The 23,857-nt window shown below is 36.6% G+C and overlaps 1 protein-coding gene across 1 annotated transcript in view; it reads left to right on the top strand.

Annotated features, from left to right (window-relative positions):
* Window positions 1-23,857, top strand: part of LOC134740480 (tRNA (adenine(58)-N(1))-methyltransferase catalytic subunit TRMT61A) — a 91,055-nt gene that overhangs the window by 24,627 nt on the left and 42,571 nt on the right. The window contains exon 5 of the mRNA XM_063672971.1: window positions 17,348-17,517. Within this exon, the coding sequence (XP_063529041.1) occupies window positions 17,348-17,517 (170 nt within the window). The remainder of the gene's footprint in view (window positions 1-17,347; window positions 17,518-23,857) is intronic.

The following is a 23,857-nucleotide window of genomic DNA, read 5'->3' as shown; positions in this document are numbered from 1 at the left end:
CAGACACAGAACGATATTAAGTACAAATGTTTAAATTCAAAGGTCGAAGTTTGAATTCCCCGTAGGGCCGGAGGCCCGGAGTGCGCGTTTTCCGCAACTTGCAACAAGTATCTGAATTGCAAAGGCCGAAGACCAAGTGTAGTGCTCAAACACAACAATAGTAAAATTGTCTAAATGCGAAAGCCGAGCTCCACGTAGAGCCGAAAGCCTGGAGCGTCCGACAGGTACCGTCAAGTAGGGTAACTGAGGACAGATGGGGTAACTATTGTAGTTTTTTTTTTTATATATGATATAATCCGTTTTCATAATTTTATTTCATTAGTAACCATCGCGGTAACCGAAGACAATATTAATATGTTCTAATTGAATTAGGTAAATAAAATAAATTAATTAAAAATTAATTAAAAATTTAAAAACACGACTGCTGAATTTTAAGCGAACTGAAAAGCTAAAAAATTACAGTCGACTTCATGTCGCGAGCTTTCTACAATACATGTTAAATCAACATACACATAGTATAAACATTGTGACTTAAACACTTTTCACAATCATGAAAATTCGGTTAGTACTAAAACTAATATGAAGTGGAGTTAGTAGGTTAAATCAGTAGACAAGTACAAATTTATAAGCAATACGAATATCATTGTTTAAATCGAAGTTCACACAAATTTTAGATTTCAAATATTTCAATAGCGCGATTTTAAAATTTTAGTGTTTAGTTAAAAAAATTGCATTATACCATATTATCTTTTTATGTACGTATATTTTTATGATCAGCGGTAGAATTATTTTAAATTTAAGACGTCACTAAATAAGATAGAAGGATTTAATTTTTTAACATATTTTAAAAATCCTTATTGTACTAAAGTAAGAATCAAACGCATATGTTGCATATATATTTCGAATCGTCTCTCAAAGCTCTTCATTTTGATACCCCACTCGATAAGTTTGCAAGATTTTTTTTTCCAAATGTCGCGCGTTATTGTGTATTACGTCCGCCATGTTGTTTTTATAATGACGTCACATAGCCTATGTCACCCGAGATGACGTAAGGATTCTAATGATATATCATACATCTAAATCGGATGAGGCATTCAGAAGTTATGGTGGAATAAAGAAACTCACATACATACATACAAACATGAATGAAAACAATACACTCCTTTTTTTGGGCAGTCGTGTAAAAAAAAATAAAAACACGACTGCGGAATTTTAAGCGAATTGAAAAGCTAAAAATAATTTTGATGTTACTTACATAACTATAAATTTAAATTGGAATATAAATTTACACTTACGGTCATTTATAGTTGATACAAAGGTTTATGCACATTAATGACGTGACTGTCCCTGTGTATTTTATTTCGATTGCACTCGGGGGACCTTTTGAATGGGAAAATGCACTACATTTAATTTATTTTATTATTAGTTAAATTAAACATATAAGGCATATAGATATGTATTTCATTTAGGTACTATTGGCACCGTGCGAAGTGCATGGTGGGGGTAAGTAAAGCGATCGTAGCGCATGCGGTGGTTAAAATTGGCTCCAACGGAAGTTAGCGTCTTTAAGTCCCCGGCAAGCTCGGCCGAATTCACCTTCCCATACAAACGTAGTTCCGCTCTCATTTTAAAACTACGTCTGAAATTAGTTTATATAGCTCCAGTTTATAAAACAAACGAAATAGAGCAAAAACAAGTTTTGTATGAAAAACGTAAATTCGCTGTATTTTTTTTACTATGGTATCTGAAGCTACATAAACTAATTTCAGACATAGGTAAGTAACCTTATAAGTAAGTACAAAGTTTCAAAGCAAACTAGTTACTCGTTTTAAAACAAGAGCGGAAATACGTTTGTATGGAGAATCGAGCTTGCCGGAGACCCTTAACATTTCATACAAGTTACATGGTTCGAAATGGAACTTTAATTCACGATTACTCCTGAGATATTAATTTAAATTGTATGGTGTACGGGACCATTGTATGAAATGCTTAATATAACTAACGTATTTGATCATTTTAATACTGTATCCGTGTAAATAGCTTTGCAAATACCACATATTATGAAATCTTTTTGTTCAAGATAAGAATGGGTATAGTAAGTTATCCTTAAAATATAGACATACACCATCGCGGACTTTTTTGTAGACCAATGAAAGAGAGACCATTCCACCATACATTGTGTTGTTATATCTCCAACTGATTGGGCAGCGTTTTCGATTAAAGCTCTAAGCCTGCGTGATTTTTTTCTGACTTCATTAGCAAATATCGTCATATTTCAACCAATTTACACAAAACCTTAACAAATTATACGCCTTAACCTTCCTCAAGAATCACTATTCATAGGTGAAAACCGCATAAAAATTCGTTCTGTAGTTTTCACTGAAATTATTACGATTTACTTACTTAAATACGGGCCTATAGTTGCAACCGCTGTGTGGCTACAGGTGCACGGTCCCCAATACATCAATATTTAATCCCATATAGACTTTGTCAAAGGTGAGGACAAGGACAGATCATTATCAAACTCATTTAATTGAATAGGGATAAGCAAACACTGCATAGGCTTCACAACGCCACAATGCGACAAAAAATTGCTAACTTTTACAATCGTATTTATCCGCTAAGTACCTATTCCAAGCCTATAAAATAAATCGCTTTCCTTATACCTTAAAAACCTAAGTTGCAGGCAGTAGCGACTTTACACGGCTTGTCGGTGTCCGGGCTACACGGCCGGTCCTTATACGCAATGAATGGACGCACATGCGTGTCGCCGGCTGCCCGGGTGTGATATACGGCGAGAGGTGTGCAAGCGCATTCAATTATAATACTGTTTTTAATTAAGGGCGTAAAAGTTGTTAAGAAGTTTTACTGTTTGACAACAATGTATAAATTTGGACTTCTTTGACTAATACAAATACAATGGCCAAAGTGACAAGTACAAGGACGTATATAATTTATTTATTCAATAAAAGAAGAACGGTAAATATTTAACGGAACATAAAATATAAGTGTGAAATCTTCAAAATCTTGTATTTCCTAGGATATTTTTTTCCTGCAAACCTACTCGTAGTTAGATTATAAAAAATATATATTGTGCACTGGTCAAACATTTATAAGTAGATGCTAAATAAATTTTAGCAAATTTTCATGTTTGGTACATACAAGCTTTTATTGCCACTACTTTTCTTTCCACAGGCAACAACTTAATACTCACCGAAACAATTCTAAAAACAATTAGGTTGCGTTGTTTTATCACAGAATAGGCTATTTGACTAATTTTTGAAAATGGTTTTAATTGATTGTTTATGACTTAATAATTACACTACATTGATATTTCCGTGAAATTTAGTGTATTAAATATAAAAAAAAACAATGTTAAAGTTTATTTATTTTGAACGCGCCTTAAACGCTGTTTTTGCAAAGGGGCTAATCAAGTGACACGTGTGACGTCACACGCGAGTAGACTCAGTCAATGACCTTAGTAAATCTTATGGTTTATGTGCATTGAATTGATTATTTCACTGTTAAATGGTATATAAATGGTGTATAGTGCCGCAATGTTCAAGTACGACTATAAAAAATCCAGACAAATTGTTTGTTTCCGTTCCAACGAATCCCAAAAAAAGAAAAAAATGTGTTTAAAACTAGCACGAAGAGACCCAAAGAGCATTTTAGCGCATACAAATGTTTTTATGTGTGAAGACCACTTCGATGTAAGTAATATTTAACTGTAAATAAATATGGTAGTTAAAGCAGCTGATTTTGTTGTATATAACGAAACAAGATCTAGGTATTTAATGTATTACTACATAACCTCATAACATAGTTCTTTCAGCATTAGTAGGTAGTTAGTAGCATACTTTTTCTTTCAAACTAAAGTGCAGTATGGAGATACTATTCTCGTCATCGTATTCTACATATATATATATATATATATCGTCGTCGTATTCGTATCATCGAAATCGAAATGTTCGTAAATAAACAATTTCTACGTATACTCACACAGCTGTTTTTACATTTTTAAGTTCCGCAGCATAGTAATCCGGATTATCTTTAAAGAAAAGTGCAACCATTAATGCGTCTGTCTGGTAGGTTGCCGCTATCAGCTTTCACATATTTCGGCTCCATTTTGAGATTCTCATGAATATTGTGCTACTAGATATACGGATAAATCGGAATATATCAGAAAACTGTGGAACAATAACTAAAATTAACTAAATACAAAAAAAACAGTTACAACACTCAAGGCAAACAAGAATGTTTACCCGCGTGTGACGTCATCCGAGCGTTGACCAATCACAGAGCGTTCACGTCCCTGATGAAATTTCAAAAAATATTAAATATTCTTTCGTTTATTTTCCAAAAACTAAACATAATTTACATTCAAATATAGTGAAATATACTTTATTAGTTTATTATCTTTCAGGATGACAGCAATTCGTTATATATTTTTAATGTTGTCAAATACCCTATTCCTATGGCCACCTCCTGTCTCCATCATCAGATCACCTCAACGGTACCATAATATTGCATTGTCACCCGACACGACACGATATGTATAGGTAATGTATGCAAATTTCCGGCTTCATCGGAAACCGGGAAATGGGTCAAATTTAACTTGCAAGATTTGACCCGTTCAAACATAGTTACAATAAGTAGGTACATACTTACATAGATTGCAAGTGAATAAAAAGCTTGTAAAATAAACCTAGACGAATTTAAATAGATGACATATTTTATTGCAGTCAACAAAGGCCCATAAATAAGTAAATATTATACCTACATTACGTACTGTACATACATAAAGATAATTATAGAGATTTAAAAAACATTAGTATTGTATATATTTGTAAGATAGTAGTTTGTGACATTGTATATATCCGCAAACTAATATTGTAAGGATTAGCCTTTGGAAAATAGCAAAGTGGGTGTTGCCAATTTGAAAGTCAACAGACCCACAAACAAGGATGCACAAAAGTGGACTAAGCGCAGAAGTCTCGCTTGGAAAGCAAACCTTGATATTTGTCAGGATAACGCTAAGCGAAAGATCAAAGTTTCGCTACCTTTCACACGCTTTACCCAGAAGATAGTGTTAACAGTGACCTTTAGAAGCTGCAACACTTTATACTTCGATTTGAACCTAAGCTTTATTCGAGCATCGAACACCCGAACCAGTATTGATGAGACTCGGCTGATTTCCAGAAATAAATAGCACAGTATTTATAAAGTTAAAGCAACGAGCAAGATCCGGCGCGCCGATTGCAGTACATTCTTGTATCACTTGTAAAATACTTTATTGCTCTACAGTGCGAGCTATTGGAACTGGCTCTTGTCGATGGTATTAACATTAGTACCGTGTACTGTCAAACCGTTTCCTCAATAACTTCGATTCGATTTTACCTGAAAGTTTATTTGCTAATACAATACAGTCATATCATACATACATATTAAGTATACTGCTGCAGTACTAAATGCGGCGCGACATTGCTGCCGACTCCATCGCTGCCGCAAGTATCAAAAATCCAGGCAGCAACATTGATTTCGATATTTGACGGCAACAATGCATTCAGCAAGTTAATGTCGCGCGGCAATCCGAAGTTTAGTGAATCTCAGTAGTGATTAAATCCACTCTCCTTACTTACTCGTACTTTTTAACGTCGGAAAAAAGGTAAAATAATAAAATTGAATCGCGTTAGACCTGTTAATGACATTAATTGACTAAATCCATAAAAAAAGTGACCACAGTTCTAAGCATCGTATTTGCACGCTACTTTCCAATGGTGTGCCTTTCATAGTGATGGAGTGAGAACTCGGAAAAGAAACAGGATCTCTGACGCTAATTAAATGTCATAGGTTGATAATGTTTCTGTGGATCTACTATTCATCTTACCTCTATGAGGCCTACGTGCATAAGCTCGAGAAAATCTTCTGCAAGATATTCAATACAAAAAGACTATTTTGCACAAAATTGGCAGTAAGAATGCATACATATCCCTATAAGCTCTATACTTGCCGTAGCACTTGGCATGAAAACTTAGTGTGGTCTGCCTTTAAACACTGTGTTTGTCACCCAAATAAAAGTTCATTACTTATCACTACGCCTGGCTTTTGACAAAAGTAGACGTTTTAAAATAATTTATCCATATACGTGCAATTGTGCATAGTATAAACTGAAATAAATTAAAATACAAACACAAACACAAATTAAAATATTTTCATAGAAAATAATTTAATTTGTTCTTAGTGTGCATAGTAATTGTGCCAAGCCGCAATAACCTCACTACATGAAACGAGAGGGACACGGCGGAAAGGGTTAGTTTTTTCCTGTGCGCGAGCAGGACAGAGTGATCGTTTCTTCGTTTTTGGATTTATAGCAGCGCCTCCCCGTTAGTTTTATCTGTATCGCTCGGTGCGCTATGGAGCTATCGCGCGGGCGAGTCACCATCTGCTCGGCTTAGCGCTTGACCCACACGGGGTGGTTTACTTATAATTTCCATGCGAAGCAGGGAAAGATAGTCTGATTATAATATTAATCTGATCTTCCGAAAGGCATACAGATTTTCCAGTAGGTACAAGTAACACTAATGTACTTATAGTCGTACAATTACTAAATTATAAGGTAAGTAGCACATATTGGTTTGTGTAGTTAGCTACCTTTCTAACATAAATAGGACGAATTATATTGTTATCATTTCTAGGATCCTTTAAGATCCTTTTTATTTGTGTCCATACATTTTGTAGCTTATATTCCTTACTTATAGACAAAGTGGAGCAAGTGCCTCTATGTACTACCTTCTTCTTCTTCTTGTGCCATGTCCTCATCGGACGTCGGCGACCATCTCTCGGAACTTATTCCTATCCTGTCCCAATCTGCTCAGGTTGGCAGCGTCGTTAATATGAGTCCAGCTTTTAATATTGTCCATCCAGGCTAGCTTCCTTCTTCCTCTACCTCTTTGCCCTCTACTGTGCCCTCTATTATTTTCTTTAGGATTTGATATTTATTGTTGCGGTAGATATGTCCAAAATATGAGATTTTTTCTTTTCTTTACCGTTTCCAAAAGTTCCAACTTTTTCTTCATTCTTTGCAAGACTTCTTGGTTATTCGATCCCTCCATGATATTTTAAGCATTCTTCGGTAGAGCCACATTTCAAAAACGTTTATTTTTGCCTCTATGGTTCGGTCTATGGTCCAGCCTTCGACGCTATACATAAATACAGATAACACGTAACATTTAACCATTCTCCATCTGAGTTTCAGGTTTATGTCTTTGTTGGTGAATAGCTTGTTCATTTTGATGAATGTGCTTCTTGCTATCTCTATTCTTGTACGTATCTCTTTACGTGGGTCCCATTTTTCGTTGAGAGAGCTTCCTAAATACTTGTAATGTTTGACTCTTTCAAGTGGCTTGCCGTTAATAGACAGCGTGGTCGATTCTACCGCGTTCTTGCTCATGATCATATACTTGGTCTTTGATATGTTCATCTTTAGACCGTAATCTTCCACGACAGTATTTAAGCGGTTTAAGAGTTGTTGGAGGTCTTGTAGGGAGTGAGCTAAGATAACGGTATCATCGGCGTATCGGAGGTTATTTATCACTGTACCGTTTACTCTGATAACAGTTTCAACGCCATCAAAAGCTTCTGTACACCTACCTTTGTAAATGTAGCGGCAGTAGTCTCATCTGACCTTTAATTCGTGCAGCGTGTGGAGGCTCCCAATAACGTGGACTGACGATCTGTAAACAACGCAGGAAACTCGAAGGCAGCATATTATCGGTTTCCAAAGTTCTAGGTCCTTAGTCTAGTGAAGTGGTATGGGCATGTACCTAAAGCGGAGGGATGAATGCCATATAGGCAAAAGAATGTTAGGAATGAATGTTGATGGACGGAGAGCCGATGGTAGACCCAAAAAACGATGGATGGATTGTGTGAAAGATGATATGAGAAAGAAAGAAGTGAGTGCTGAGGTGACGAAAGGTAGAGGAGAATGGAAGAAAAAATCATGTTGTGCCGAACCCACATAAGGTAGGATAAGGGCAGGAAGAAGAAGAAGTCCAGTGAAGGGTAATGATGATGATGGTTTAGAACAATAGTTAAATATGCATCCAGTGTGCACGGCTCTCAAGCTAATGATACACTGATTAACAATATTCGGGTCCGATAGCAGTGAGTTACTCGCGGGGGGCGGGGCGAGACTGCGCGATGCTAGATTGCGCGCGCGCGGATTTATGCCAACCTCTCCGTATTAACTGATAATACCTACTAAATATGCCATTATTATATGCGAAACAAATACTCTCACAGTTACGATTACGACCCGAGATTGGTTATTGGTTTTATTTATTGCTGAGAATGGAATTTGGATCGAGATTAAATATAGTTTACGCATGTAAGTGGTGTCTTAGAACTTTATTCAAGATTGCAATAAGGCTGAACTTGATAAAGTTTTATACCTGCCTTGCTGATCAATATGTATTTTTTGTGATCTAGATGGCATTTATACCTATGTTTATGTTTGTAATAAACTAAGATATACTAACCCAAAGTGCAGAAGACACCTTGCTTAGGTTTTCACGAGAAAGAGTAAGGTATGTATGTATAGATCTTTAACAAGAATGGCAATGTACAAAAAGGGTCGGCAACACGCAGGAAAAGCTGGCTATTTTTCACCGATAGCAATAAATACAATTAGCTCATCTAACAGCACATGCCCAAAATGTCGAATGAACACTCTAGTCGTCTTTACGCCATAATGGTAGAGTCAGTCCTTTATCTTTCTATTTCGTTATTCGTGTATTCGTTTTCATGTCATCTTTAGATTATAAAACATTCTTATACTTTAAATCACTTTAGTGAAACTGCTTTTACAAACTTTGGAAATATTTTGAGGTGACAACTTTTTGACATTCCGTTTCTGCCCATTTGTGAAAAAAAACGCTTTTTTGGGCGAGTGTTTATTATCTAACCATTTGTAGATAATTGATCTAGTAATTACGAGCATAAAACCTATCTTCGTCTGGAAGGGTAAACGGGTTAGATACACCACAAGCCTGCGTACGCTATCAGTCCTATCACGCATATCCTTTGTTAAGGCGAGTACCTAAAGCCAATTTATAAATTCGTCTCCAACACGAGCATCATTAATTATGTTGCTGGCTGGGTGGCTGAGAAAAACTTACTCCACTCATTTCGCTATCATTACCATCATTCCCCGTCCTTGTCATACTACCTTTGGTAGTGGTCTACCCTTGCAAAAGAATACCGCAAGAATTTGCAACAATTTAACGGACTTTGCACTTAATAGTTTTTCAATATGGTTAAAGTTGCTTTGGCGATTGGTCGAAGTGAGTCATTTTGGATTGGAAGAGTTTTCTCCTGTCTCGTTCTATTGTTTTGTTCTTCAACCTCCCCGGCGTTAATGGTGTTATCTTGCCTCTCGAACGCAGCACCTCTCCGTATATTTCTTTATCTTGTCCGCTCTGTTGGCGGTTACCAGCAGTTTGTTTTTATTCATTTGCTAATTTCGAAAATGAGAAGGCGCCCGCGATCACATCGCCGATCGTAGATTTAGGTTTGCGCATTAATAAAATTAACGAATGTTTTTTAAATTAATTGAACATACTCGGAAACTGTTATCCCGAATCGTATTTCTTCCCGGTAATGTTCCCCTGCTTATTTTATAGGCGTAATATATTTATCTCTAAGTGGACCACCACTTAAAAATTTGAGCCTTCCAATATTTGTTAACATAAGCGGCTATTTATATTTAAATTATATAATTAAAAAATGTTATCCGTATACAGACAAGGTAATAGAAAAAACTACTGGAATGTTTAATATGTTAAACTATTGATTCGTTTTATTAAAACTCGCTTCCATGAAAAAATATATTTTAAGGACGTCACATAATGATTCAACCTACTTAACTTTAGCTGAATTAGGCAACAAACGATGAAACGAATGAAAACAGAATGGAGAACAATTAACAATTGTTTAGTTCTTTACCTGCTACGAACTTATTTCCTGTATATTCCTATATTTAATATACACGGTGGCTAAAAAATAAATGCATTCCCGTTGCCAGGGAGGTTTTGAGATTATACTGAGCAACTTTTACTATGGGACCAACCCCGAAATAGCGAAAAAAATTTTGGCTGTTTCATACATTTTGGCTGGTCCATTTTCTATGGGAGGGTTAATTTTTTTTTCGCGATTTCGTGGTTGGTCCCATAGAGAAAGTTGCTCAGTATAATCCCAAAACCTCCCTGGCAACGGGAATGCACTTATTTATTAACCACCCTGTATATAGGAGTACATATAATAAATATAATAATATATGTGTGTTTGGTTAGATAAAATCAACACCTAACAACATAGTATCTACTTATTATGCAAGATCTAATTTGTACCTCTCGTAGTTTATGCATGAATAATATTCATAGCATATTAGTGTCTAAATCCAACCCGAGCAAACCCCGTTATTATTGTCATGTCACTCGCGCCAACAAGTATTGAAATTGTGTTTGACGTGGTTTCTCTCAGATTCCGCCAGCGATTCCGCATTATTGGAATTCGTAGCTTGACTTATGAATTTCAAACGTATGGTAAAACAAACACACGACACAATCCCCGCCATTTCCCAGGATTGTTTACATTAAATTACTACATTCGTTTGTAGGTAGTATTTCACGATAGTCTCCGATGATTGTTCTACTTGCATCCGCTTTATTAAAACTATTTGATTATCACTGGCAGATAAGTTCGATAATCTCTTCATGGCCATATATGTTCCAATACTTAAAAAAATATTTACGAAATCGTAGCTGTTTAAGCTGGTTTACTAATGTATTGCCAAAAATCGTTTCCCAAAGTATTACTTCCCAAACTATTTTACGCAAATTATCATTTGGCAAAATTTCATTTCGCAAATTTTCATAATCCAACCTAACCTAACCCAACCTAGTACGTCATTTTCATTTCGCAAGTATGGGATTGGGAAATGAAATGGTTGCGAAGTAAAAAACTTGCTAAAATTTCATTTGGGAAATGAAACTGATGCCATAAGTTTGTTGGGAAGTGAAATTTGGCGAAAAATATTTTGGCTTAACGGCGGTATCCCGTTTAAGCTATCACCCACTATTTTTCTGCTTCTGTTTTTTAGGATAGATAACATAACTTCTATTGGTATCCATGTGATAGCAGAACTTTCGTACTTAAGAAGATATTGCTGAACTATTCCTATGTACCTGTACCTAATCTTGTTCACTTCTGATTTTAAATGTTATTGTTATATACGTCGTAAGATCCATGATAGAAAAAAAATCGTTTATTTTAATGTTTTAGTGAGGGAGGCTCTAGCTAGAGGATTAGGATGCAGAAAGCGATCGCGTTTGAAAGATCGCCTACGGAGTTTCATTAAATATGTTGGTACATATATAGGCAAGGATCTGTAAAGGGGGCACCTTGGGTGTTTCTAGAGCAAAGGGCAAAAATATAGACACAAGAGGAGCCGTCGCCGCAGTCAGTGCGCTTGCGCAGGCCGCGGGCGAGGGCGGGGCGACGCAAGCGCGGCCACCCCGGCGACGACGCCCCACGCCAGACGCTCAACTTACCTATATTTAGACGGCTTCATTGTCTGCTGCCAAAGGGTTTAATGGTGGTGAACCAAGTAATTTATACTTAAAACTGACTGTGATATGACACTTGATGTTATGATCGTCTGCTCTGCTGCAGGAAATCTATTAGGGTATCGCACTATACCTACAAGTGCAGAACTGAGTTAAGTATTTAATTTGCATTTTTTTGGTACGGCAGACCTTAGCTAGCGTAGCGGCAGAATATGAATGAAATATTTTGCGTATATTATACTTTTTTATTAGTTCTATCAGGTCAAAAACGTCACAATGATAATAACAAAAATTCACAATAAAATTTAAATGAACTTGGAACAATTTTATTTCAAATGTAAAATTTTGTCTTGTGACATTGGGATATTTCATGTACTTAGCTAATCATTATATTATAACCTAATGGCAATGGAATAGTTAAACCATATCAATAATTAATTTCCAATCAGATCGCAGAACAATACCGTCTGCGCGCGAGTGCGACCCCATTACGGTGCGTATGCACAGACTAAATTGCGCCAGTGGTTGCACTACGAATGTATCGCGTCGAGTCGCAGTTTAGTGCGGACAAACGGTATGCTTTAGAATAACGAAAGTGAATGCCAGTATTTTTGGCTTCAAGTATTTTAGAGCCTTAAACTTAAGTGACCTCAAGCACACTACTCACAGTCATGTCATCTTAAGACAATTGAATGGCAAACTTACCAGTGTAAAAATACCGATGAGGTGATCGTGTACACTACATGTAATACTCCAGCTATAATAACTACCCTACCAATAACATGACTTTTTATCGACTCGAATTGGCCATGCATGACCCTGGCATTTAAATACCTAAAAAGAAAAAAACCCTAAATGAAACTTTAGTTACATTATCGCAACGATTTATTCCTTTAGGGGATACTTAGTATTGATAGGTACTGCATATGCACATAATAATATGATGGTATCACAAGAACTTACTGAAGCTTTGTAGGTTCGTAGATAGTTGCCAAAGCATTGTGCGCTTAAACCTCGTCTTTGATTCAGTGTAGATTGTACCTACTGTCCTAGCATATTCTGTATTCTAGGAAGCTCACATGTGATTTCATCGCGTTATCTCGCCTAATACATCAATGGCTTGTCCAGTATTGTTAGTGACGGTCGGATCTATTGTGATTACGTTGCGTCGCTTCGGTGTAGTGACGGGCCTATTTATCGATGTTGTTGAACTGGATAAAAAAAACATTAACCGAGTTGATAACCACCTCTTTTGAGATTTGGGAGTCGGTTAAAAATGATGCTGTGCTAGAAATTACATGTTGATGAATATAAGCAAATAGGCAATAAACGAAATATTTTCATAAGAAAGTAATTTAATTTGTTCTTAGAGTTAAAAATAGGCGATAGTTGTGTTATTAGTTATAGGAACTCGTTGGCCTGGGAGTGTCAGAAAAACTAACCCCTTATTTATGGATCATAAACACATCATAACATGCTAATTCCGAGGTCAGACCCTAGTGTCGAACCGATAAGTATTCCGTTGTTGTTAGCAATCGTTTTAAACACAACCTTAAGCACAAGTTAAATAGCATGTATTCTCTAAATCTATGTGTATTAGTTGATTTAAGAATCTGTTTATAAAGTCAACACTCTCGTGTCTGATCGAGAATGACCGCTAATATTGCCATGTCGAGCCACACCATTCGTCACTTATACATCACTATACTCCCAACAATACAAAATCATTAAGTTATCTTTATTATTTATCACAACATCAAAGTTAGCGCCAAAGTTTTCCCATCACTAGCATCATTGTGAGTGAATGAGGTACTTATTTCACGAAGCTTTTGTTACATAATGTTTAGCTAAATAGTTACAAAATATACAGGCCGGGATTACCCTGCTTTCTCGCACTAAAACAACGTATGTTTTATTTAAATTGAGAGATGCATACGCCCTTTTAGACTTAGATATTAGTGCTAGTGTCCACATACCGCTTTATGCTTGGCAACAAATCTCATACATTGTTGCATACAACACAATATTCTCAATGGGACCGAGTCGAATTGCGAATTAGATCAATTTTATTTAAGACGTTGAGTAACGCATACGGAAATAGCGTTTGTTTAGCATCATTTTACTTCGCGGAAATATGAAATGCTTTTGTCTAATGAGTAGGTAGATTGTACAGTTAGCTGCAGAGACATCTGACATTAAACATACTATTACTACACACAACTATCTCTGCAGCTTACTGTACATATTAGCCATGTCAACGTGAGTTATTTAATACAGCATACAAGTGCGTTCTTCCCTTTAATTTTCGATACATGTCGCCTCTCTAATAACTAGTGAACTAGTATTTATACGAACGTTCAAACATTTATGTTAATATAGTACTGGTATTATGACTCACGCTGGTTTAAATCTAGCCACCTTTAGTCAAGAAGTTTAAACGGATTACTTTGTAGCGACAATATATAATTCCGAATGACCTATTTTCATTCCTGTAAATGTACTCTATACTAGTAATCTTTTTTTACTCAATATCACGTAGATAGAATCAAAATAGTTCCAAATTCAAGCGAATTACTGATACTATGGAGTCACTGGCCATCTAAACCGCACCTCCGATAGCCTAAAGCTTCCACATAAACTAACAAGCCAACCGCTAGATTTACCAGATTTACGACACATCCTAAAGGCAAAGCTACGCTGGGGCACAGGCTAGTAAATAGAATAGACTCATGCCGCTATAGGTATACTCGTAATCGTCACTGTAGAAGGCACTAAATATATTATATTTTACATTTTGCTTTTTTTTTAATAAACTTGCCTAGCCGTTGCCATAGGGCAAAAAAATGCAATGTACTTAAGTAAGGCCAGGATTACACTCGTAAGTTTTACTTAAGTAAGTAGGGACACAGCTATACTACAGAATGAGATATGAATATCGTTATCTCATTCTAGCAAATAGCTTTGTCCCTACTTACGTAAGTAAAACTTACGAGTATAATCCTGGCCTAAACATAATATAAGCTTTTAGGCATTCTTATTTCTTTTACTTGCAACCCGCCCCGGCGTCGCACGGGTTACACAAAACCGTAACAAATTATACACCTAAACCTTCCTTAAGAATCACTCTATTGATATGTGAAAACCGCATAGATTCCGTTCAGTAGTTTTTCAGTTTATCGCGAACATACATACACACAAACAGACAGACGGGGAGACAGACGCGGCGGGGGACTTTGTTTTATAAGGTGTAGGTGTAGTGATTGTATGGCGACATAATTTTTTCGAACCTTCTCTGAAAGCTCACTAGACGACGACGCTATTAACGGATAAGTTTTCATTTTACTTTTGCGCCTATGTTAGCGGTCAGGCTAGATCATTTTAATAAAATTTCGAAGTAGAAGTGATGTAAGTTTGTTGTATTCACTAGCCTCTGTCCGGGGTTAGCAAGCGCGGGTTAGCCAAACCGACAAGGTTGCATAGTTTAAGGCATGGTGTCCTCGCTAATCTGTCAATTAGCCGGCATTCCTGTCCCGTGAACTGCGTGGCGCAACCGAGGATGACTAACTATTGTTTCCCCGGTCAACCTTTAACGGAACCTATAGGGACTAACTTTAATACCATACATTCAAATTCTAACCATTGAAAGACCTAAACAACAAATATCTCCTGGGATTCCGCAAACTCTGATTACACACAAAGGTATTACTTAAAACGATTTCCAGCCTGCTGGAAATTAAGTAAGTAAGTAAGTCAGTATTTATTTGCAAAGAATAAGTAGGTACAATACACACACATAATCCTCAAAACGCTCATTTTTTTTAAACGATTGTTTTTTTTTGCAAGCTTTTTATTAACTTGCAATGTATACAGTCGAAGGCAAAAATAACGATCTAGACAAATGGCTCAATAATATGTGAACACGACTTTATTGCCTAAGGTGTAAGAGCGTACACATATTTTTGAAACTTTGGAAATGTATATATATTTAATGCCCTTGACTGTACCTATGTTATGTATTATAACTAGGTATGTATGTTTGTACGGGTCAAATGTTGCAAGTTAAATTTGTCCGACTTCCCAACTTCCAATGAAGCTGATGCATACATAATGTAAGTCGGGTGACAATGCAAAATTATGGTACCATCGAGCTGATCTGATGATGAAGACAGGAGGTGGCCATAGGAACTTTGTGATAAATCAACGAAACCTAATTGTGTTTGGGGTTTTTAGAATTGTCTCGATGAGTTACCTGTAATAAGAAAAGTACAGTCAGCGATAAAAGTTTGTACCAAAAATTAAATTTTTGCCAAAAACTTATTTGTTTGTCAAGATGATTTTGCCTTTGGTATGTACTAATTGGATCGCGCCGTTTAGTCAGGTCTCATATTGATCAAATAGATGAATTTAACTTTAATTGTATGATTTAAAGCAACAATAACTGCAACACATAGGTGTATTAGATATAAAATCAAACGTAAATCGTGATGAGCGCACGTATATCCGTATGAATAATAATGTAAACAAAGCATATGAGATGTTTCAATAAGATTCTTTACTTTGTAATAAATGTCAGTGCTTAAGCACATTAGAATATTAGATTCCAATCAGAAATGCTTATTAGCTATATATATCCTCTAGCTGGCGCGTATCAAACGTTCATCTATGATTAATTAGCTTTAATTAAAGGTATAAAGCTGTCGATATGCCGAAGAAATCCTTGTTAAGGCGATCGTAAGCTGATCGACACCAGTGCGACGTGACTTGCGATACATTAAGATAGCGCAGCATATTTCGCCACCTATACGCGTACGTCGTACTCATATTATCCCCTTTAATGGCTTCATTACACGACCGACTACATTATGCTAATAGAACCAGCGCGGCTTATTATATCATCCAGACACGCGATACGCATTTTAAAAATACAACAATTTTAAATTCGCCCCCCGCCGTGACCCGGCCGCTCCAGACGAGTCTGATTGGCAGAGTGAGTGACGTACGCTGTCCTTATTGGTCGATAAGATTTGACAGATAAAATCCGGCGGCCCACATAAAAGACGATATGTCTTTTCCCGGGCATTTTGGACTTGTAAAAATTTCAAAACGGCATCGCGGTAACAAAAAGGTTTTCTATCTACGGTCCGGGCGTATCACATGGGAATGAAAACATCTGTCGACGTTTTGTTATGTCTGGATCGTTTTTTTACATGCGCGGGCGCATTATGAAGTGGTAAGACGTCGTGGTTTTGTTTGGATTGTGTAATAGCGAGGTCGATCGCCCCCGGCGCGTGTCAAACATTGTTACGGGCCCGAACGGGTCCGGCGTCGCGAGGCGAGAGCCCTTTGGTCATTATCGTGCCTTATGATAGGGGACTCGGTATCCCGCGAACTGGAGCTCCAATAAGGTCAACGACTTTGAGATATGAATTTATACGTAGGTATGTTAAAATTTGCTCAAACAAAGAGAACATAACATATACAAAGTTATAAATTCTATAATATACCCGTCGTAGAATAGATTTAAATACTGTTTCTGTGTTTCTGATATAGTAACATTATATTGTACCTATAGGTAATAGGTACCAATTTTGTTACTTAACGTCATAGGACCAAGCTCCAAAAACCTTAATACCATAATTAGAATGAATACATTGATCTCTTCCTTAGTAAGCTATCCATTGCCGAAGAAGTATCATAATCACTTAGTTCTCACTTTCCAGGTGGTCGCTTCTGCTCTTTCTCACCATGCATCGAGCAGGTCCAGCGAACGTGTCTAGCCCTAACTAACAACGGGTTCCAGGAACTCACGACTTTGGAACTGCTGCAGACTGAGATCAAGGTCACCAGGAGGACCATCCCAGTGAGGGATCTATCGTTTTTGAGACACAAGGTTGGTGATATTGATATCTTTTCATACAGTGACCTGTCCGCCTCCTTTTTTTTCATCGCGTATCTGACAAGTCCAGGGCACGTGCCCCAGACCCCATGTTGTTATCACTACTACCACTAGCTTTTTACTAATTTCAAAAGTTTGCTTGTTTAACCACGACATACTCTGCCATACGTATGTATGTATGTATGTATGTAATTCTTGGGGATAGTTTGAGTATACAACACTCAATGGGATAATGACTATTATTTTATTATACTTATGTATTGTATTTTAAGCATATTGTTTATCTGAATTGAGCTGAGCTAGCCAATTAACTGAATTCTCTATTAATTAAGCCTGAACATCTCTAAGTTCCTATCGTTTGACCGGCACATTCAAACCAAACTTAATTCCTACATGGTATTTATCAGCCAATAAAATTGGTATAAGCATAGAGATATGTTGCATCCCATAAACGGCAATACGTCTTTAAGTCGATTGGTTTTCCATTGCTCTTAATTAAGAAAGTGAGCGAATGTGGGCCACACCGCTGACTTCTGACTTCTGAGACTGACACATTAAGTTGACTAAGTTATAGGTCCAGTGGATGACTACTAGAGATGGGTTTATACCAGGATATCATAGATACCAGTATACCGACATAACATGGTACTTCCAGTTTTGTATTTTATTAAAAGAATTACTATCGTCCTAGTCCCCTAATTATATATAGTATTTGTATAGAAAAAAAAATCTTTGGTTGGTGGCTTTTCATGCAGTTACTTGAATCTTGGTTGAACTCTAAGATGTCTCTTGTAACTCTTGACATTGCACGTAGATTACGTACCTACAAGCATAAGCAAGTTGGGCATTAATAAACAAGTCCATCCTTTATAATAATTATTTTAAGACATAATTAGTTTGTTGGAATGGTATAATTTTCTGGGGGGCACATGCACATCCCTAAACGCCACAGGTAATATTTACCGTGGATGCATGTTAGCCAGTAATTGACAACCTTATTCGCTTGCGACATACGTTGCCTATGCGCAGATGATCCAAATTAAGCGGTTGATGCAATGGTTTAATCATTTCACTTGTTTCGTGGTTCGTTAGGAGCTACAGTTAAGTTCGTGAATTGCAAATTGCTTATTAGGTCGTTAGTTACATGTCTTGACTCTATTGCTATAATTTATGTTTAGTGTAAGAATATTTAATTAGAAGTCTTATATCAGAGAATATTTTATTGGAAGTATATTTTATTAATAATGATAATGATATCACTATTAATGGCAGAGGTCGGATAAAGGCAAAGTTGGCGAGTTATTTAATGCGATAAAGACGAACTACTATTTCCGTGGTATAAATAGTTAGGTAGTGTACGGTGTATAGTTTTCAGAAAATACCTAGATGATGAATCGACCTCGACATCTCATAAAAAGAGTTTGTAAAGTTATACGAGGTTCGATGCCGATGATGTTTTGACATAATATGTTATTTGCATACGAGTAGTTTAATAGGATTATCTTGGGTTAGCAAAAATTTAGTTCTAAATAGCTTATAACGAGACATCCTAAACGATTGAAGGGTTATATTATAGAGTTATAGCAAGTTTAATAACAGCAAATAACAGTAGGTATCTAATATAATGTCCGACAAGAAATTGTAGAAATTAAAAAGTCGGCAATACTGTAGTGTTGTCCCGTTGCCGTTTGCTTAGATTGTTTTGAAAGGGACGACACTACAGTATTGCCACTTTTTAATTTCTAAAATTTCTTGTCAAACTGTAAACCTTAACTCTTTGTCTGGAAAACTCCAGCAGTGGGAAGGTCTATTTGAAATTTACTAAATACAAATACAAAATACAAATGCATTTATTTCATTACTTTTTACAGCTGTTCTTAGTTATAAGGGTTAGGTAGGTAATTAATAGTTATAAAGAGCAAGTAGGTAAGTATTTATCTAAACATTGTGCAATAATTTGATACTGTAAGTAATGAAAAAGGTGCGGGTACAGCTTGCTGGATTTAAACCCGCCCATTTATTTAATTGATAGAAAGTTGAAATTTCAACAACTTCAAAATGATATAGGTATGCCAGCTGGAGGATTATTTTATCAATGATCATCTTTATAGTCTACTGTTATTTCTATTTCAACTACGCTGTGTCGAAATTTCTACAAAATGTACCAGATGTATTTATACTCGTAGCTATTAAATTTCTCAGCAGCTTAACTGTTTTTAATGTTAATCCAATAAAGCATTTAATGCTACATTTACTACTGGCCCTATAAAGTATATCCTTCAAATTACTTATATATCTCAATTACTAATGCCCTTTGTAGACCGCATGGATTTCGATTGCAATATAATGTCCCAGCCGGCTCACATAAATCCATAGTACGTGCCGTGTACCTAAATTGAGAGTATAGACGTGTAGTAAATCACAGTGGGACCACATCTTTCGTACCTAATTGCTCGATTCGGTGCGTTCCGAATGATTGCACAGGACCACCTAGTGCACTCCACATGGGACCGGTAAATTTGTTCAACATTGGTCATCCATCGCCTTTTTCCAACAATCATAGGTTCGGTTTACTGGATATTCAATTAACTTTATACTTACGGTGTGCATTTATAATTACAAATTTTATGGGTGTGGTCTTCTGTTAGGTGGAGGTACACACAGCAGCAAAAGTGCCTTTGCAACTCGCTGTAAGTAATTCTTTCCCAGGTGGGACGCTTCAGATTAGAGCGACATGAAACTTTTGCTGTGCCGCACCTCTCTTTTGCGTAGTTTAAGGACATAACTGGGTCCAACCTTATTTATTGCATTGTTATATAGTATGTTAAGGTGGCCATAGGTATGTGAGAATAAGTACTTAAGTTACACAACCCTAACGAGGTTTAGTTTGTTATGATTTACTTCTTCCTCGCGTTATCCCGACATTTTGCCACGACTCATGGGAGCCTGGGGTCCGCTTGACAACTAATCCCACGAATTGACGTAGGCACTAGTTTTTACGATAGCGACTGCCATCTGACCTTCCAACCCAGAGGGGAAACTAGGCCTTATTGGGATTAGTCCGTTTTCCTCACGATGTTTTCGTTCACCGAAAAGCAACTGGTAAATATCAAGCGATATTTCGTACATAACTTCCGAAAAACTCATTGGTACGAGCCGGAGTTTGAACCCGCGACCCCTAGATTGAAAGTCGCACGCTCTTACCGCTAGGCCACCAGCGCTTTTTTAGGGTTCCGTACCCAAAGGGTAAAAACGGGACCCTATTACTAAGACTCCGCTGTCCGTCTGTCCGTCTGTCTGTCTGTCACCAGGCTATATCTTATGAACCGTGATAGCTAAACAGTTGAAATTTGAATTTGACAGTTGAATGGTAATCGCTTACCATCAGGTGATCCGTCTGCTCGTTTGCCTCCTATTTCATAAAAAAAAATATTTCACAGATGACATATTTCTGTTGCCGCTATAACAACAAATACTAAAAAGTACGGAACCCTCGGTACGCGAGTCCGACTCGCACTTGGCCGGTTTTTTTATATATATAATGATTTACTTGAGGGCGCTACTGTGCCACGGTTAACATAACTGTCCGTATAATTTTGCTACCAAAAATAGAAATACTGAGAATTTTAGAATAATTATCAGTTGGAAGATAGTGCAAAGAAGAAAAATCAAGAAAACATTATAAGTTATCTTAAAAATGTGAAGAATCAGTGTCAAAATAGACAAAAACAAGTTAAACAACAAGTGATTTATTCCGTGCTAGTGAAGACTTTTATTCGAATTAAACACAACTGGAAGATCAGAGACCATTACTAGTGATAAATTACTATCATTACGCCAAGGTTAGTTAAAAATAAAATCAAATTCATTAAAATAACCTGCAAATATAACGGTAAACAAACTGCTTCACTCACCGAGGCATAGTTTTGCTACTGACCAAAAGAGGGCGCAAAATTCAAAGAACAAGAACTGCTCACGATCACCATCTAGCGTAAGAGCGCCATCTAGCGTCGAGTAGGTGACAAAAGATTGAAAAATACCATTTAAAAAATCCTGAAGATGGAAGAAGTTATGTCCGCACTCCGTAAGATCCAACAAGACATGGACCAACAGAAAATTACAATAGAAAAAAATGGAGAGAAAGTTACAGAACAGATAACAGAAAACATAAACAAAACTTTAGACACAAAATTTAAAATATGGGAAGACAGTCAAGAAAAATTACTGCAAAAGATAGAAAAACAGGAACAGAGGCTTCATATCCTAGAAAAGCAAGTAAGACAGAGAAATTTGGTATTTTTTGGCATCGAGGAAAATGAAAAATCTTACTCACAGCTAGAAACAAATATAATAGACTTCATAAACAACTTCCTTGCAATAAAACTAAATAATATAGATATTCAAGAAGCGAGGAGAATAGGCAAAAAATCAGAAAACCCCCGTCCCATTACTGTTACATTTACCACTTTGGGCAGCAAAATCAAAATAATGAAGCAAAAAGGACTACTAAAGGAAACTGCCTACTACATAAAGGAAGATTATCCACAACACATCTTGGAGAAAAGAAGAGAGCTACAAGAACAAGCGCAGGTAGAGAAAAATAAAGGAAATAGAGTCATTATAAAATATGACAAATTAATTGTACTAAAAAATAATACAGAGACTGAATCAAGTTCAGATACCAGGAAACGGAACCTATCCATCTCACCACAAAACAACTCTAACTCTCAACTATACGCTCCACAGCCTCCACACAATATTCAATTGGCAAAGAAAAATAAAACTGTAGTAACGCGGAATACATCCCAAAGCTCACCGAGTCCGTCACAAGGACCCGTCAAACCAGGCATCCTTAACTTCCTAACTAATAAGCAATCGAACAGTAAGCAGGTAGGTGATAAAAATAGAACCGAAGACGACTTACACGCCTAGCAATTAGCACCTCTCTCAGAACACATATTATGCGAAAAACAAAACCTATTAGCACCACATATCCATCTTCCAAGCCGGTTGGTCACCGTGGAAGATTACGACCGAAACCTTCCAAAGAAATCATCAGAACTTACAAAGCTCAGCAAAAGAAGCTCACACCAGCTCTACATATTGACATACAATGTTAGAACTCTATCATCACACGAACGATTAATCGAACTAAAGGGAGCACTAGCGAATATAAAATATGACATCATAGGTTTATCAGAAATACGACGTCTTGGCAACGAAATTTCAGAATACGACCACTTCATTCTGTGTCACACGGGTCAAACGCCAGGAAAATATGGAGTCGGTTTTTTAATAAACAAACACCTAAAAGAAAATATCGAGAGTTATGTTGGAATCTCTGAACGTGTCGCACTTCTTAACATCATAATTTCAGATAAACCGCTCACCATAATACAGGTCTACGCACCCACGGAGGCGGCGCAAGAAGAAGAAGTGAATAATTTCTACGAAGAAATCTACGAAGCTATAAGCATGGCATATGAAGATTACATCTTAATGGGGGACTTCAACTCAAAAATAGGCAAACCACAAATGGATGAACATCTTGTAACAAGGCAATATGGCTATGGTGAAAGAAACGCACGAGGACAGAGGCTGATAGACTTTGCGTTGGAAAACAAGTTAGCAATTATCAACACTTTTTACAAGAAAAAACCCAAAAACAGATGGACGTGGCGCTCGCCAAATGGGCAACATAGAAACGAAATAGATTTTATAATGTCTAATCGCCCATTAATATTTCAAAATATCGAAACTTTGAATCTAGATTATCCGTCAGACCACAGACCGCTCAGAGCTACAATAACACTTGCTAAACCGAGAAAAAGTAGAACCAACTACATAAATAAACAATACAATATTCCTAAAAGCGAAGAAGAGATATCACTGTATAAAGAATACCTGATATATTACATAATTACTTTAGAAGACAAAAATAAAGAGGAGACGGTACAAGCCCATTATGACAAAATAATCAACATTATTCGAAAAAGTCTACAAAGTGCTTGTAAAAAAGATTCACCTAGAGACCGTAGTATACTGACAGAACGCACAAAAAATCTATTAAAAAGAAAACAAGAATTACAAAAAACTAAAAATAAATCTAGATCACAGAAAAACGAACTCAAAGCATTATACAAATTAACCAGTAAATATATAAAAATGGACTATCAAAACCACAGATTTATAACCTTAGAAAAACATTTAGAACAGAAAGGAAGCACAAAAAAAGGATATAAAGAATTACGAACAAATAAGACATGGATCAAAAGTTTAAAAAAGGAGGCGGAAACGAAAAATAGCCGGGCTGAAATCATAAAAGTTGCAACAG

This window comes from Cydia strobilella, chromosome 1 (genome assembly GCF_947568885.1).
Source record: "Cydia strobilella chromosome 1, ilCydStro3.1, whole genome shotgun sequence".
In the NCBI taxonomy this organism is placed as follows: domain Eukaryota; kingdom Metazoa; phylum Arthropoda; class Insecta; order Lepidoptera; family Tortricidae; genus Cydia; species Cydia strobilella.
The sequence above is the reverse complement of the archived record's forward strand: the minus strand, read 5'-3'. Positions and strand labels throughout refer to the sequence as shown.